Source organism: Tiliqua scincoides, chromosome 5 (genome assembly GCF_035046505.1).
Source record: "Tiliqua scincoides isolate rTilSci1 chromosome 5, rTilSci1.hap2, whole genome shotgun sequence".
Taxonomy (NCBI): Eukaryota; Metazoa; Chordata; class Lepidosauria; order Squamata; family Scincidae; genus Tiliqua; species Tiliqua scincoides.
Window position 1 is genome coordinate 2,669,308 of NC_089825.1, and position 17,735 is coordinate 2,687,042.

A 17,735-nucleotide genomic window follows, 5' to 3' on the forward strand; every position below is an offset into this window, starting at 1 on the left:
AAAAAGGCAGGAAGCTACCAGAACAAGAAGCCTCATATGCAAGAGATCAGATAGAAGAAAAGACTGAGTAGAGAAGCAGCAGGGAAAGAAAAGAGGAGACAGCCACAAGTTTTCCCATCACCTGCTACCGAATATCCTTTTAGTGGGAACTACCAGGCGGCAATTTTCAACCTTCTTCATCTCAAGGGACTGACAAGGCACTAGCATTCTCAGGGCAAACCATCGGTTTTTTGGTCAATTGACAAGGCACACTGCATTGGTGGCCCTACTGATAATAACCCTCCCCCAAATTCCAATGGCACACCTGTGGACCACTGGCCACAGTGCATTGGTTGAAAATTGCTGTACTAGGGACGGAGGCAAAAACTTTGTACATGCAAAGCGGGTGCTCCATCAAACAACAATGGCCTCTCCTGTCAGGAAAAATGCCCTCCTTGTGGGCCCTTCTCTACTTTGCACCACTTTGCACCACACTGGAAGTTTCAGGCCATGTGGGACAAGTCCAGGCTGTAGCTCCCAGTTGTCCCAGTACTGCCCCGCTGTCTGAGGGCTGAAGAGACTCAAAACAATGTGAAAGAAGAACATGCTTTGGTTCATATGGAATAGTTTTGACTATGATATCTTTAATCCTGGGCTGTTGACATGCAAGATGCCTTTCCTATGTGAACTCTCTTGTAAGACTTTGCAGAGATGGAGTTGGGCGAAGGCCAGCTGGGGGAGGGGATGAGCACAAGGATAGCCAGAGAAATCACTGCTCAACACTAGGAAAAAACTCCTATTTGTCAAAAAGTACTATAAAAACAGCAAGCCAGATCCAAGCCAGAGGCAGAAGCCCATCACCAGCAAGACAGTAAGGCTGCAACATACCACCAACTTCTTCGGCTTTCCATTATGTCCACTACAAATTCAAGTTGCATGCAAGAGTGTGTGTGAGAGATTGTTTAGATTGCTTTGCTAGCTTGATGTTACTTTAGATTGCAAGAACAAAAGAAACATACTTAATAGTTTCACCTTGCATGGACTGCTGCACAGAGCTTTTTCACAAACCAACTGACTGCTCTTAAAGCATGGTTTCTATGCTTGCCCCTTAAAGGTCTCTTTTGTTGACCCTTTGACAATGACCCTGCAGGGGATCTTAATCCCTAAATGGCCCAGGGTCAAAATAGTACATGGACTGCCTCTCACCCTATAAGCCTGCCCAAGTCCTTAATTCCATGCCTTGAAGGCCTTCTCCATGCCTCCCCATAGTCAGGTTTGGCAGGTAGGCACTGAAGATGAGAGTCTTGTGGGCTGTAGCACCTAAAATCTGGTAGAGCCTTGCAAAAGAGGTACATCTGCTCACCTTTTCACAAGCCATGAAGACCATTTCATTCCAGCAGGGGTTATATGATTTCCTCGTTATGGTTTTTAAACGAGCCTTTGACAGCTACTGCTTTTATAACATTTTTGCAATTTGCTCTTAGGTGATTTCATTGTGTTTAGATTACTTAAGAACAGCAAGATCCCTCGACTAAGAAAATAAGAAACCCTCCCCCCCAGATGGATCCTACCACAGATCCATCAGCTTCCTGCTTCCCACACTGGCTGAGCCATGTGCATCCTGGGGAGACCTTCCCTCCTATTGCCTGTCCCCATAACCGGCATTCTTCAGAGGGAAGTTCCCTTTGAACCTGCAGCTTCACACACACACTATGATTAATAGCCAAGGATCGACTTTTCCCATGCATTTGTCTAGTTCAGTGGTTCTCACACATTTAGCACCGGGATCCACTTTTTAGAATGAGAATTTGTCAGGACCCACTGGAAGTGATGTCATGACCGGAAGTGACACCATCAAGCACGAAAATTTTTAACAATCCTAGGCTGCAACCCTACCCACACTTATCCAGGAGTAAGTCCCATTTACTACTATTGTTAAAAGAATATATATAGTAGCTTGTTAAAAGGACAGGTCTGTAACATTTCCCCAAATGCAGTCACATACCATGGCAGCATTCTATTCAATAAAATATTGAAATATTCGGTATTTCAGTATATTCAATAAAATATTGAAATGAATGGGGACCCACCTGAAATTGGCTCATGACCCACCTAGTAATGTGCTTTACCCTGAAGATGGTTCGGAAACTGCAATTAGTGCAGAATGCGACGGCCCGTGTGGCTACTGGAGGTAGGCGGTTTGACTCTGTCAGCCTGCTTCTCCAGGGGCTTCATTGGCTGCCCATTCGTTTCCGGGCCCAATTCAAGGTGCTGGTTTTGACCTTTAAAGCCCTATACTGCTCTGGGGCAGGGTATCTTAGGGACCGCCTACTTCCGTACAATCCGGCTCGTCCTCTCAGGTCATCAGAGAAGGCCTTTTTACAAGTGCCGCCACCTAGGGAGGTACGTGGGGCGGCAGCAAGAAATAGGGCCTTCTCAGTAGTGGCACCAACGTTGTGGAACTCCCTTCCCCTTGACTTAAGAATGGCTCCCTCTCTTGAGACCTTTCGACGAAGCCTGAAGACCCTTCTGTTTAAACAAGCCTTCTGAGTTCATGGCCTTTTTAACATCTTTTCAACATCTCTTAGTATTTTTTACAGGCCTGACTCCTATGATCTGCTGCTCTATGCTCCTTTTACCTGATTTTTTATCTGATTACTGTTTTTATGATATTTGTTAATATGTTAATGTTTTTATCTGTTTTTTAATATTATGTTTTAATCTGCTTTTAACCTGTTGTAAGCCGCCCTGGGTCCCTTTGGGGAGAAGGGTGGGGTATAAATAAAGTTTATTATTATTATTATTATTATTATTATTATTATTATTATTAGTAGTAGTAGTAGTAGTAGTAGTAGTAGTAGTAGTAGTAGTAGTAGTGGGTTCTGATTCACAGTTTGAGAAACACTGGTCTAGTCCCTGATCTAGGCATAAAGATGCTCATCACAGGCATTTGCATTTGCATTTGCATTTTCAAGCATGCAAAGTGCTTCACATGAACTATCCTGATTTAACCTTGTGAGCCCCTAGGAATGTGCTCACTGTGCAAACAAGAGCAGGATGGCGCCTGAACACCACAGGGCCTGTCTACGATGCCAGGTGCCCACCAGGTAACTAGTGCAGGTGAGGCTGGGGGGTGATGAGGCCACAGCTGCAGCATCTGGCCAGAGAAAGGCTTGTGCTGGTGTGTGAGACTATAAAGAGTGCAGGGAGTGCAGGGGTGAGGGGCTGCAGGGATGGGTGGGTGAAGAGAACACAGGGAAAGAGCAGGAAGACAAAGCAGAGACATTGGGGGTAGAGAGGGAACTCTTCCAGGAGCCCAGGAGAGGATGTCAACAAGGATGAAAGAAGGCAGGGCAAACCAAGAGCAGTCGGAACAGAAGTTAGGACCAAGCAGGCAGGGATGAGCAAAGACTTACCCAGGAGGTGGAAGAATCATTGGGAGGGATGGGAAAGGAGAAAGGCTCAGCAGGGGCAGTCAGAGATGCTAGGATCCCTTTCAGTGTCTGGGGCCAAGTGGGCGCCCACCTTCTGCCCTACAGCTTGAAAGAACCAACCACTAGAGACCTCTCCCTGCCCTGGCAGCAGCAGGTGGCCCAAGCTCTTCAATACCCCCACAAACCCTTGCCCTTACAGGAATGCACTTAGATGGGGTCTGCTAGAATTGCAAACAGAAGTGAAGAAACCCACCAGGATTGGGAAGGCCTCACCTGTTTCCTGCTATATGAACTGACCCCATCACAGGGCCTCAATAAATACCACTTGAGCATCATGCCTGCTAGTCAGGCTTGTTTACTCCTTCCTCTCCCCCATTCCCAAGGTGTCACTCCACAGCCCTGAGGCTCTCAGGGTCACAAATCCTGACAACAAGCCTGCAAAGTAAGGAAGTCTTATTATCCCGTATTGCGTTTGTTTTAATTGAGCCCTTGAGGGAGAGGGAACCATTTATGTACCGCTTTGTGAACTGCTTATTGTCAAAAAGTAAGATACTGTATGAATATCCTTGATAATGCTATTACTAGCGGGGGAAGCTGAGAGGGAAAGTGGCTTGCCGAAGGCCACCTGGGGAGCTCCAAACTGGGAAGTCCCGGCTTACACCTCAGTCTCTTTAGCCGCACCAGCTTTCGAAGCCATCACCTGTCCCGTAGCAGTCAATTCCCTCAATTATGCACTGTGTGAGGAAGCGGATTCCCCGTGTGCCTTGAAACGCCTGCCAGCCCATTTCATCCGCTGATCCTGAGTTGCCCCCTTTCTACTAAGAAAAGATTTTGTAGGGGATGAATGAATGAAGGTCAATGCCAGTGTCTCCCGGGAGTGACGGAGAAATTACTCTCATTGTGACCCAGCAGATGGAATGTTTGGCTGGGAACAGAATGATGCTTTACATTCACCAAGTATTATTAATTATTATTATTAACAGTATTTATATACCACTTTTCAATGCAAAGTTCACAAAGCGGTTTACAGAGAAAATCAAACAAACAACTAATGGCTCCCTGTCCCAAAAGGGCTCACCATCTAAAACGATGCAAAAGAACCCCAGCAGGCAGCCACTAGAAAAGACACTGCTGGGTGAGGAGGGCCAGTTACTCCCCCCACTAAATAAAAGAAGAGCACACACTTAAAAAGCGCCTCTTACCCAGTTAGCCTTTTACCCCAGTAGGGACCCATCAAACAGATAGAGACTGAATGATGAGTTCTGAGGACACAGAACATGCCCTCAGGTCATTCCAAGCACTTACCTCAAAATCATTTTGAACTGGTTAAAAACTTCATGAATTTGTCGAAGGCTCACAATCTGGAGAAGACAAGATGAGGAAGAAAAAACCATAAAGCACACTGATAACCCAGACTCCACGGCCTATATACTCCATGGTGTGATTAAAACTCGTGGCTGTACGCAGTCACGCTCTGGCAACTCCTGCGACGCCGCTGGAACCAACCGTATTGGCTTCTGCCTTTCCATTGGACCATTCCAGCGACGTGGAGAGGGGGGATTTGCTGCATGGGTAACAGCCTATCCTCCATACATTCTTTACCCAGGCTTCGCGCAATGGAGAGGACACTCCAACTTCGCCATACGGCGTTGGCACAACACGGGAAGCAGCAGTTACCAGTTATAAGGCTTCGCTCGATTGGTGTAGAGCATGACGCCAGGGGCTGCTTCCAATGGTGGGAGAGATCATTGCATCTCATTGGGCAGCTACCGCCCGCCTTAAGCTGGGCAGTCCCCAGCCAGTAAGGTGTTGCCTCGCCACGGCCCGTTATGGAGAACTCGTGCAAGGAAAGCGCCCTACAGGTAGACCACAGCTGCGATACAAGGACATCTGCAAGAGGGATCTGAAGGCCTTAGGAGTGGACCTCAACAAGTGGGAAACCCTGGCTTCTGAGCGGCCCGCTTGGAGGCAGGCTGTGCAGCATGGCCTTTCCCAGTTTGAAGAGACCCTTGGCCAACAGTCTGAGGCAAAGAGGCAAAGAAGGAAGGCCCATAGCCAGGGAGACAGACCAGGGACAGACTGCACTTGCTCCCGGTGTGGAAGGGATTGTCACTCCCGAATCGGCCTTTTCAGCCACACTAGACCCTCCTGATTTTAGGAATGGGTTAAGTCAGAATGCCAGATGTAGGGGAGAGCACCAGGATGAGGTCTCTTGTTATCTGGTGTGCTCCCTGGGGCATTTGGTGGGCCGCTGTGAGATACAGGAAGCTGGACTAGATGGGCCTATGGCCTGATCCAGTGGGGCTGTTCTTATGTTCTTATGTTCTTATGTTCCAGAACCACCTTTCAGAGCGGGATACCATAGTCTTTCGAGACTGAAGGTTGCCAACAACAAGATTAAAATTATTACTTCACTGCTACCAGTGTCCATGGCAAAAAGCATCATTTGCCTTTCCCTTTCAAGAGTAAAAGAACTATTTTGCTGGAGCAGACCAAGGTCTACTATCAGGTCCAGCATTCAGATTCAACAGTTGCCACACAGATGCCTCTGGGAGACCACAAATGGGGCTTGATGGCCCTCTTCTGCTGTGGGGCACGTCCCCTATCCCAGTGTTCCATCCAGCTCTGGTCCAACTTTGAAGGTTCACACTTCTGCCTCCTAAGTGTTTGGCCACATACAGTCCAGTCCATCTACACATTCCCACACCTTCATTTACATAACCCCTGCCCTGGATTCCATTTCTTACTCACTCTGAAGCACTCTGGAAACAGAAATCAGCAACTAGCTGGTCGTATTTATGCATTATAATTCTTATTTAAAGCCACAGAAGAAGACGTTTCCATAACCACAAGAGAGCTACTCACATCTAGATCATCGATGGTTCCTTCAAGAAACCGTCGAACTTGAGAGTTGATCTCCAACACCTGGATTTCATTCAGAGGCTCATAACTCACTGGAGGCCGATTGAGCTGGATGTGAAAGAGAAGGCACAAATCTAATGTGTCTGCAGGACATCATTGCTTCCCCCAGATCCCAGCAGTGCTAGAAAACCTCTTGGCCACCCATCAGGTCTCTTATAGCTGAAGCTTAGGGTTAGGGTTAACCCACTGGCTCTGGAGGGAAGCCCTGCTCTCTCTTCTTTCCTATCCTTCAAAGTGAAAACCTCTGCATTCCTCCTTGCCTGGATATGGGACAATCAGCCAAGAATAAAGGGAAGAATTCAGCCAGAATACTAAGTATGGGTATAAATAAACAAAAGCATTTGGCATTTCAATAGAACTGCATGGTCTGAATGGTCCAAGTACTTTACAGACCCTTTCTTGCTGTAACCCTGTCAGGTAAGTAGGATTACCATCCTCACATTGCAGAAGACAGGGCTAAGGCTGAGAGAGATGGGCTTGCCTGGGGCCACCTACTGAGTTGCTGGGACACCGAGGAGATGATTACCAGGGATGGGGACGAGTCTGAGTCGCAAAACTCTGTGTTTTTCCCTGACTCATGGAGACTCAAGTCACCTGCACTGATGACTTGGGAACTGACTTGAGTCTGAGGCCGCTGACTGGGCACTCAGTCCCCACACCGGCAGGCTGGAGTCTGTTGTGCCTGAGTGTGCTTGCTTCCTTTTTCACCAGGTGAAAGACCTCATGGAGTCATCATTCAGACCAGGTCAGCAGCAGGGAAGTTCCAGCCAGGAGGCAGGGAAGAGTTAATGTTTTGCTTTTCCATCAAGCAGGAGCAGGGGAGGCGGGAGCAGGCTCTCTTCTCCTTCCATGAACACTGGACAAAAGATGAGCTGTCTGATTTTTTCCTTTGGCTGAGGTAGGGCAGGAGGAGGAGCCCAGGGGGGTTCTTGCCTTAGAATTGACTGGAAAAGTCCAGGGAAGGAGAGGAGGCAGCTTGCAGCAATCATGCTTTCAACCGCATGGATGGCTTCTGTGGGCTCCAGTAGCACAGCATGAGGGGCTGCAAAGCACTAAGTTTTGCAGGGAGCCTCACTTCAACTTGCAAATCACTACATGTTGCACAAAGCGTCACTACAGGCGTGCAAGCGGTCCCCTCCCCTTCAGAGCAGGGACGTGCAGTGCATGGGTGTCAGGAAAGGCAGAACCGCCTGCCCTTGTATATGGAAAAACACCACAACTGCCCTGCCGGTTTACAACCGAGGCTGTACTTAAACCTGCTTTCTTGGGTGGTAGGCTAGCTACTGGTGGACTCCGTTGTTATTTGGGAGGAGGAAGCCTCATTGAATGACTGGTGCAAATGGAACCACTCCTGAGTAGAGCTGCAAAGGATCGGATCAGCCTGGCAAGACTTGCAGCTGCCACATGTGAGCCTCCTCCCTCTTGCCGCTTCTGTCCCCGCTTTCACGCAATTCATGCCACCCCCTCCCACCTTGTTTACAGATGGGACGGGACAGCAGGGGGTGGTGAAAGAGGGCTCCGACACACACCCCTGGTAGCAGCCCCGCAGCTTCTTTCCCACTGCTGGGTTTTTAAAGGAACAATTGGAGACTCAAGTCTTTTAGAGTCACCAAACTGCTCTGGGCAGCTTGGAAAGTCTGCCTGTTAGGACTTGTTTTTGAGTCGAGTTGTGGGGGGCGGAGACTCGTGGCTTGACTCAACCTGCACTGGACTTGCCCATCCCTGATTATTACTGGGGCCTTTGTGATCTGTAGCTCACTTATTAACAGTCTGCTCAGCCCAGCTCCTGAAAGCTGGTGGTTAGATGATAACACCCTTTCTCTCTCTCTCTCTCTCTCTCTCTCTCTCACACACACACACACACACACACACACACACACACAGAGCTATGTAAGTTTTACCCAAGAATTGTAACTTACTATATGAAGAATAATATATCATGGAAGGAAAGGCAGAGGGGTAGCAATGAGTGGAAAGGGTTGAGATGGAACAGTTGGTGGACCCAAGTGGGAACTACTGAGTTCAGGTCCCCAAGACAGGCCTTTCATACAGGGTAGAACTTCTAGAAAGTTCGGCAGACAGGCAGGTTGCATCAGGCAGAGAAGCCCTCAGGCTGGGTCCTGGTCCTTGTTTTGGGGTTCTTCCCTTCAGAGGGTCAGAGCCATGACCTCGGCTTCTAGCATTTTACAGCAACCAAGGAGGTAGAGAAGCGGTTTGGTGGTGGGTCTCCTAGAAACAGTGCTGGGCTTGCCACCTCCCCCCAAGGAGATGCAGAAGTCTGCCTGAAGCCTAAGCTGGGGGGCTTGAAAGGGGTGATACAGCTAACATGCACTTTGCCTGAAACCTGTGTGGTAATATGGTGCCTCGTTGTCTCCTTACCTTATTCCCACCCCCTTTCCTCTTGCTAAAAGCATAGTTGATATTTTGATCTATGGTTGTACAATAAATTTACTGTATTCTAACTGTTCACCTGGTGTAGGGACTCTACTCAGCATGGTCTACTGCTTGCTTCCTCATGTTCCAACACCCACAGTGTTGGACCATGACGAAGAGAGGGAGACAGAGAGAGAAAGAGAGAGAACCAGTGAGGGCCAAAGTAGACACAATCGTAGCAGACCCATGCATCAGGGTGAAGTCAACACCAAACCCCTACAAAGAAGAGCAAATATGTGCACAGTGTGCATAACAGATAGGAAGAAGGAGGCAGCTGAATCCTTCTCCTGATGCTGCTCAGTGGTGTAAGCTAAGGGGGGCTGGGGGGCAATTGCCCCAGGTACCATAATTTGAGGGGGTGTCAGGGGGTGCCTTTTGGAAGCCTTCTGAGGCCTGGGGATGGCCTTGCCGAGCCTCAGAAGGCCTCCTGGAGGCCTTGACAAAAACCAGAAGTTCCTTTCTAAGGCCTCCAGGAGGCCTTCTGAGGCTGTGGGGTTATGGGGAAGGTATTTAAATCTGTGGGCCCCAGGTGCAGCTATGCCACTGATACTGCTACTCATCTCCACAATTGCTTTGTGTCTAAAGCCAATTGGCTCTCATAGGTCTCTTTGGCTGACCCTAGACCCAGGTGGGAGAAGAAAACTCTTAAACAGAAGTCCTGGCAGGTGGGCACTGAGCAGATCCCTACTCCTGTCCTACTCCTGTCCAGGTCCCTACTCCTGTCCACCCAGTCTGTGTTTCAAAGCTCCCCTCCCCCTCACCCCACACCACATTGTAGGAACTGGATACAACACAACCTGAGTTGTTCCCTGAGAGACTGATTCTTACCAAGCTGTTGTGCATGGCCAGCTCATCCTTTAGGTAGAGGACTTCTTTTTCCAGATTCTTCACCATCCGCTAAGCAAGTGAAAAGGACAGCTGGTGAGTATGTGCTGTGAAAGGAAGAATGGAGCAAGACTGCATGTGGACCTGCCCTGCAAAACAGCCTGTCTACTAAGGTCTTTCCAACCTGCGCTCCATCTATCACCACAATCCCTGAAGAACGTGCACACTCAGTGCTTTGCTGCTATGTTCACTGACTTGCCTCCAGTTTCAAAATGATAATTGAGCTGGAAACTAAAGATGATATACTCTTGTATAAGGAAGAGTTCGTCAGGAACAACCAGGAACCTTGTGGGAGAACTGCTTTTACATGAGTATAGAGATCTCTTCAGATACTGAAGGGAACAGGCACACAACACTGGCACAGGCATTTGACAAACAAGACAAAGCCTCTGCATTGGCCAGGGACCCTGTCCTTCTGCCCCACTGTGACCAATGGAGAGGTACCATCTAACTGTTGCAAGTCAGCCCCAGCTCCACCAGCTGATACGGAGCTGGAAACAAATAGCACATTGGGACCCAGGTATAGCTGCTCCTGGCCCCAAATAGGCCCTCAATGCACCAGCCCCACACAGACCAGCTGACACAGTCCTGAACGTCAAGAAGCACTTGGCTTAGCAAGTGGATGAAGTGGAGCACTGCCTGCCCTTTGGAGCTAGTGTTTCCAGATATGTGCCATGTCCAGAACTGCAAAGTAAAACAAAAATGAACAAATGCAACCTGACCTGGCCAGGCAGGAGGACTTTCTTCCCATTCCCAAATATAATGATCAGTTAGAGCATCCCTGTTTATCATTGCTTGACCTTTCAGTGGACACCATCAACTATGGTTAACCATTCTGGACAGCCTGGTAGGAACGAGGCTGAGGGGACGACACAAGTGGCTCTGATCCTTCCTGACAGGCAGATTCCAGAAGGTGGTACTGGAAGACTTGCTCTTCACCTTGGCCTAGGTGACCTCATTAAGCAACACCAATGATACCATGGGGGGTTATGAATAGCTGCCTGCAGTCACCAAGGAACTGGATGAGGGGAAACAAGTTGAAACTCAATTCAGATAAAACAAAAGTGCTGTTGGTTCAGTGATCAGCAATTCTGCACCACTGGAAGAAGCAGATTATCTGGACCCTTCAGTCTGGTTTCAGGCCATGCTACGGAAGGGAGGCGGCCTTGGACGCCTTGGTTGATAACCTGTGCCGGGGACTAGACAGAGGGAGTGTGTCCCTGTTGGTCCTGCTGGACCTCTTAGCGGCCTTTAACACCAATGACCATGGTCCCCTTCTGAACCAGCTGACTGGGTTGGAGTTTGGAGGCACTGTTTTGCAGGGCTCCTTCCTGACAGACTGGACTCAGATGGTGAGACTGGCGGACACCTGTTCGACTCCCTGGCCACTGACTTGCAGGATGCCTCAGCAATCTATCTTGTTCCATTTTGTTTAACATCTACATGGAGCCACTGGGGGAAGTCATCCGGGGATTTGGAGTTGGATGCCACCAATATGCAGATGACACCCAGCTTTATATCTTTTTCCCACCAAGTTCAAAGGGGGCTGTTGAAGTTTTGGGGCGCTGTCTGGAAGCAGTTGGGGCCTGGATGAGGGCTAATAAACCGAAATTAAATCCAGACAAGACAGAGGTCCTCCTGATTTGGAAGGCAGCCATGCAGGTATTAGACCCATAACTTGCTCTGGATGGTTAGTACTGCCTTTGAAAGAGCAAGTTCACAGCCTGGGAGTCATCCTGGACCCATAGCTGTCCCTGGATGCTCAGGTGGCATCTGTGTCCAGGGGGGCTTTTGCCCAGCTTCAGCAGGTGCACCAGCTGAAGCCATACCTGTGTCAGTCAGTTTTGGCAACGGTTGTCCATGCCCTAGTGACATCTCAGATTACTATAATGCAGTCTACATGGGGATACCCCTGAAAATGGTTCAGAAGTTGCTTAACTAGTGCACAATGCAGTGGCTAGATTGGTCACTAGAATTTGGTGCGCAGAATCGCTGATATACTGATGAGCTGACCCTCAGTGGCAGAGAGGAGTTGCCATCAAGTGGCGCGTGGGAGGCGAAGGGCCAGAGAGAGGCCAGACAGGGAAGGAATCCAGCTGGAGCAAGGAGTTCTATGAAAGACTAGTCAACTGTAAAAATCCCTACGGGGGTTTCGAACAGCCTGCCTATGAAAACCACCTTGGATTAAAGTCTGAGGAGAAATCTGACGAGCAAAGAAAGGCAGTATATAAATACCTGTATAAATAAATAAATAATCTGCTATGCGGTTGCTATGCAGTGGCTGCACTGGCTGCCCATTCTTTTCAGAGCCCAGTTCAAGGTGTAGGTGAGTACCTTCAAAGCCCAATATGGTAGTGTTCTTCAAACCATGGGTTTGGGACCCCAATGGGGTTGTGAAGCCTCAGTTGTGAATTGCAGCAACTTACGGGAATGAAAAAGGTTGAAGATCACTGCACTACAGCACCATCAGGTAACGGGGATGAATCTGTTGTACCCCTTTAGGTACCAAGAGATTGTGTCCCAGCCTGCTTAGGTTGTTAGCAATTGTGCTAAAACTGCTTTCACTAGTACTAGGCTTCATGGTAATGTTTCCTGTTCTCTCTAATAAAAATATTTGGTTACAGTGAACAGTGCAGGGAGGGCGTAACAAGGGCGGGTGTGGGTGGATAGGGTCCTGACAGTGAACAGAGAGCTTTTGCCCAGGTTGGGATGGTATGCCACTGCATCTCTAGCTGACAGACCTAACCACAGTGATCCATACATTAGTGGCATTTAGGTTAAACTACTGTAACAGGCTTTGTGCGGGACTGCCCTTGAAGACAATTCAGAAACTACAACTGATGCAAAATGTGGCTGCATGTATGGCAATGGGGGCATGCTGTTTGACGCAGGGTGCAGTCCTAACCCACTTTCCAGCACTGACATAAGGGCAATGCAATTCTGAGGTAAAGGAACAAACATTGTCTAACCTTGAGGAGACCTCCGTGACCACTACCCAACTGCAGGATGCAGCACACACCCCATTGGCACGGCTATGCCAATGCTGGAAATTTGGTTAGGACTACACTCTGTCACATGCTGCTTTTTCAGCTGCACTGGTTGCTGGTCTATTTCGGGGTACAAGGTGCTGGTGCTGACCTTTAAAGCCTTTTCCTGCTTGGAATTGGGTTACCTGAAGGACTACCTCCTCCCATACAAAATGGCTCATCCTGCTCTGGGGGTCCTCTTTATGGGTGCCGCTGCCATTTGAAGTGTGGTTGGACACAATGCAAGAGAGGGTCTTCCCCACAATCACCTTATAGCTGTGGAATTATCTCCCCCCTGAGTCGGCTGGCTCTGTCTGCCCTGGTATTCTGGAGGAAGACTTTTTTGTTCTGCTTTGCATTCCCAAGTTGGTTTTTGATGCCGGTATTTAATATTTTTATGAAGTGTGTGTTTTAATTTGTTTTATATTGTAAGCCGCCTTGGGCACCTCTTGTCTGGAGAGGAAAGCTGTGATATAAATAAATAAGTTTTAAAATAAATAAATAGGATATGCACTGTGGGGCGGTGTCTAGACTATGTCTTCTGGGTCCCTATCTTGATAGCCCAAAGTTAAGGAGATACCCCAGGTGACCTCTCAATCCACTTGCAGCTTTGGTCCTCACACTCAGCAGTAAGTCTCCTTCAGGTTCCTGCCTCTCCCCAAACCGGTACCTTAATCTTCATCCCTCCTGCCCTCAGGTTAACACCTGCCATTACTTCTGGATTCCCATCATGCCCTTGTCTCACCATAGATTATGTCCCAATGAGGCTGCTCTTGGGCCAGCAAACCACGGCTACCACAGGTGCATTCCTGCCAGACTTCCTCTTCCAGCCAGGTGAGCTTCGAAACAAGAGGATGCCTACCTCGGAATCAATTTTTTCATTTACAATTGGCTCGGTAGTCACCCATTTCATTCTCGTAGCAAATCGAAGCGTGGACAGCTGAAGAAACAACAACGTGATCATGTTCATCACACAGCAACTGTTTCAGATTCCAAAAGCTTTCCTCTAGAAACCATGTTGACAGCACAATCTGTATGCAGTAGTTTATTGAGGCCTTTTCTTTCCATCCTTTCTTTCTCTGAAGAGCTAAGAACTGCTTCCACATAGCTCCCAGGTGGTCTTTCCACCAAGGCAACTTGTAAGGTATCGTGACTTTCTCTGGAAAACCTACAACTGACGCAGGACTAAAAGCAAAAAAAATGAGGACCAGTTTGCATATGGAACAGAATGATGTGGTGGAGTCCTGAGGCAATGAAGTGGACTGTACTACTTCAGACTGCACATGCGGGAAGGGATGCCACATTTTTTAGTGCTGCTGACACCATCGGCCCAGGTGTGGAGATGCCCCTGTTGTCTCTGGTCACTAGTTTCTTGTGCTGCCCGGCCTGGTGCTTAGAGGCACTGCCCTGTGGCCACTGGGAAACAACCGCAGCAGTAAGAGGACTAGGCAGAGGAGTAATCCTCGGGACCCTGGGTGATTCCTGCTTACCGTCTCCACTATGTGAATGGCTTCACTGCAGATATTAGCCACCAGGACAGTGTTACAATTCCCACCTAGGACAAACAGAGAGAAAGGAAGGAAATGAAGGCAGACTTCGGAGTTTCAAAATGTTCAGAGCATACAATGCAACCATGCGGTGCTACAGTGGCTCCCCAACTCTAGGCCTTCAGAGGGCATGTTGACATGTTTGCCATTTAGGGAAACAAAGGACATAAATATTTCAAATAAACTGGGGCAAAAAATCAAAACTTCACATCTAATGGGTTCTGAGCTGTCTGTGACAGATCAGGAGAGAGATCTTGGGGGGGGGGTAGACAGGTCGATGAAAGAGTCGACCCAATGTGCGGCGGCAGTAAAGAAGGCCAATTCTATGCTTGGGATCATCAGAAAAGGTACTGAGAACAAAACGACTAATATTATAATGCTGTTGTACAAATTGATGGTAAGGCCACACCTGGAGTATTGTGTCCAGTTCTGGTCGCCACATCACAAAAAGGACATAGTTGCTCTCTTTTACACCTTTTCCATTTCCACTATGTCCTTTTGTGATTGATTACGGGGCTGGCGCACCTTCCTTATGAGGAAAGGCTACGGCGTTTGGGCCTTTTCAGCCTAGAAAAGAGGCGCCTGATGGAGGACATTACTGAGACATACAAAATTATGCAGGGGATGGACAGAGTGGATAGAGAGATGCTATTTACCCTCTCACACAACACCAGAACCAGGGGACATCCACTCAAATTGCGTGTTGGGAGAATTAGGACAGACAAAGGAAAATATTTCTTTACTCAGCATGTAGTTGGTCTGTGGAACTCCTTGCCACAGCATATGGTGATGGCATCTGGCCTAGATGCCTTTAAAAGGGGATTGGACAAATTTCTGGAGGAAAAATCCATTGCAGCTTACAAGCCATAATGGGTATGTGCAACCTCCTGATTTCAGAAATGGGCTATGTCAGAATGCCAGATGCAAGGGAGGGCACAGGGATGCAGGTCTCTTGTTGTCTTGTAAGCTCCCTGAGGAATTTGGAGGGCCACTGTGAGATACAGAAAGCAGAACTAGATGGGCTTTTGGCCTGATCCAGCAGGGCTGTTCTTATGTTTAATGTTTGCATGCTTCTGAAAAAGCCATACTAAACTCAAACTAACAGCTTACAGCCCAATCCTATGCAGGTCTACTCATGTCTACTACTAAATCCCATTGTGTTCAATGGGGCCTGTCACGGGGTGGGGCAAGTCCCTTTCCCTTTAAGATGGTTTAGGCTGGGTGTTGGTTAACCAGGTGTAGGGTATTAATAACTTAAAGAATAAAACCTGGGTTTGGGTGCTTGAAAACAGAGAGCAGGGGGAAGGGAGCTTACGGCTATTATATTGGAAGCAATACTGAGACTTGTAAGATGGTAGTTTTAGCCTCTTTTTAGGTAAGATCTTTCTTGTTTTTAAAGCTATTGTGTTGCATGTAGATATGTTTTTATGGAGCAATTGAAGCTCCCTTAAAGCTTTAATAAAAATCTTTTATTTAAAACATTGGGTGCAGTGATTGACCAGGGGCATGTATGATAATGGGACCTGGGGCTTGGAGTAAGCAAAAATAAATAAGCATTGCTCTTGAGGGTGGTGGAGGAGGGTTGAGTCCTGGCTGGTTTGGGGGTCTCCCTTGGTCCTTCCCTACCCCAGGAGTGATGTTTGTTACAGGGCCTATTCCCAGGAAATTGTGTATAGGATTGTAACAGTCTCAAAACACCTGCTCTCCCCCCCCCCCCCCCACCATCAGAGGTGCAAACTGAGCATGGACTTGTCTCTGGGCTTTCCCATGCTCCAGGCTAGTCCTCACTCCAACTCCAGGCTCTTACCTAAAGAATCCTTCAGGGTGTAAGTCAGCTTGCTCTGCCGGAAGGGGACATGCTCCCTGTTACGCTCAGACAATGCAATAACGACTTGTTCAAGGTACGACAGAGACCTGTTGATGTAAGTGGCTTCCTTCAGTCCAGATCCTTCTGACTGTTAAAAGGGGGGGAAAATACCTTATACAGTATTATTTATTATAATTACCTGCTCTTTACTTGAAAAGTGCTTCCCAATCGCAACTTGTGAACCTGTGATATGAACTGCCCACACACTTAGGTCTAGGATGGCCCCGCTCCCCCCACCCCACCATCAGAGGTACAGAGGGTAATGAGAAGGAATAGCGCTTGCTCAGTGGAGGCACCATGTTTCTCGTTTCCACTCTTCACTTTTGTGAACAACAGAGCTACAGATTACAAAAAGTTCCAAAATTAACAACAATGTTTGTAACACAATGCAGCCGCAGAGGTTGTTCTTTCAAGTGACATATTGGAGTAGGGGATACATAGTAAGAGGGGCTTCGTAATCTCTCCCCACTATTTTTCTGGTGAAAATGACCCTACCCAGCTGCTTCTACCCCCCTCCATGGTAAAAGAGACAGGTTCTTATATCATTGCCCCAGCAGGAATAAGAGCAGCCAGGAGGGCACAATTTTTGGGGGGACAGGACTGTCACACACGAAAGGGTTCCAACAGCCACCCCAGTGACTTCAGTGGAGGCAGCTTCACAAAAGCATAGGAAGGCATGTTGGACCTGCAGATAAGAGCAACCCACCTGCAGCCTGACCCACCCACAGTTTGAACAGGGAGCACTGCAAGCAGACCTCCATGAGCACACCAGTGATGGCCCAGACCCAGCCAGTGGTGTTCACTCCATGGAAATAATTTTGGAGCAGCATTAAAAAGAGATCTGATTCTTCAGTAATTTAAAATAACACTGATTGATTGATCCACTATAGACAAACAAGATAAATGACCCTGACTCACTTACTTTGCTCTTTGCCAGCCTCTCTGAGCCTGCCAGATCCACTAGGTTAATTTTGGAGGTGACAAATCCGGCATCTGATAGAACTCTGGAATGACACTGAAATGGAAGACTGAGAGGATCAGAGAGCACTGAACACAACAGAAGATGTGAATCAGATCAGATGATCCACAGACCCTTAGACTTTGTGAACCCAACACAAAAACTCCACTGGTACTGACCTCAATGTAAATGGTGAAGATGCAGTGTGACCTGGAGGAATTCCTATTAAGAGCATGCTGACCAACAGATCTGTTTGTGTTGCCCTGGAGAAGAAAGTTAAAACAGAAGGCATGAATAGAGAGCAGCAAAAGTTATGCTATAAGGAAACTCCCCATAGACATAAGCACTGGTAGTAGAAGATATGAGCTCTTCCTTGACATCCCCCCCTCATATTCTACCTCTATCTATGACATAATTAAAGAACCATCAGATCCAGATCTTGCCACATCAAGATCCTCTGGTCTCACAGATCGGGGGGGCCACCCCATTGAACCCCACCCAAGATGGATGCCATAGCAAAGGGCCCACTTCCATCTATGGGGATCCCCTGCACTGGTTAACCCCCCCCCTCAGGAGAAGCAGCAACAATGGGCCCCTCTAAAAGCTCAGATCTGGCAATGAAGTACTTATTTAGCAGTCAAACGCCTCCCATCATGTGACATCCCCCACCCAGAGGAAGAAATA

General features: G+C 48.0%; 1 protein-coding gene across 2 annotated transcripts in view; it reads right to left on the bottom strand.

Moving 5' to 3' along the window:
* KIF9 (kinesin family member 9) overlaps positions 1–17,735 on the bottom strand; it is a 40,949-nt gene that overhangs the window by 11,337 nt on the left and 11,877 nt on the right. For both annotated transcript variants that reach the window (XM_066627667.1, XM_066627665.1), the window contains 8 exons: positions 17,231–17,314; positions 17,016–17,108; positions 16,034–16,181; positions 14,170–14,234; positions 13,542–13,619; positions 9,597–9,665; positions 6,279–6,383; positions 4,719–4,774 (listed from right to left, as the gene is read on the bottom strand). In XM_066627667.1, coding sequence (XP_066483764.1) covers positions 4,719–4,774; positions 6,279–6,383; positions 9,597–9,665; positions 13,542–13,619; positions 14,170–14,234; positions 16,034–16,181; positions 17,016–17,108; positions 17,231–17,314 — 698 coding nt within the window. The remainder of the gene's footprint in view (positions 1–4,718; positions 4,775–6,278; positions 6,384–9,596; positions 9,666–13,541; positions 13,620–14,169; positions 14,235–16,033; positions 16,182–17,015; positions 17,109–17,230; positions 17,315–17,735) is intronic.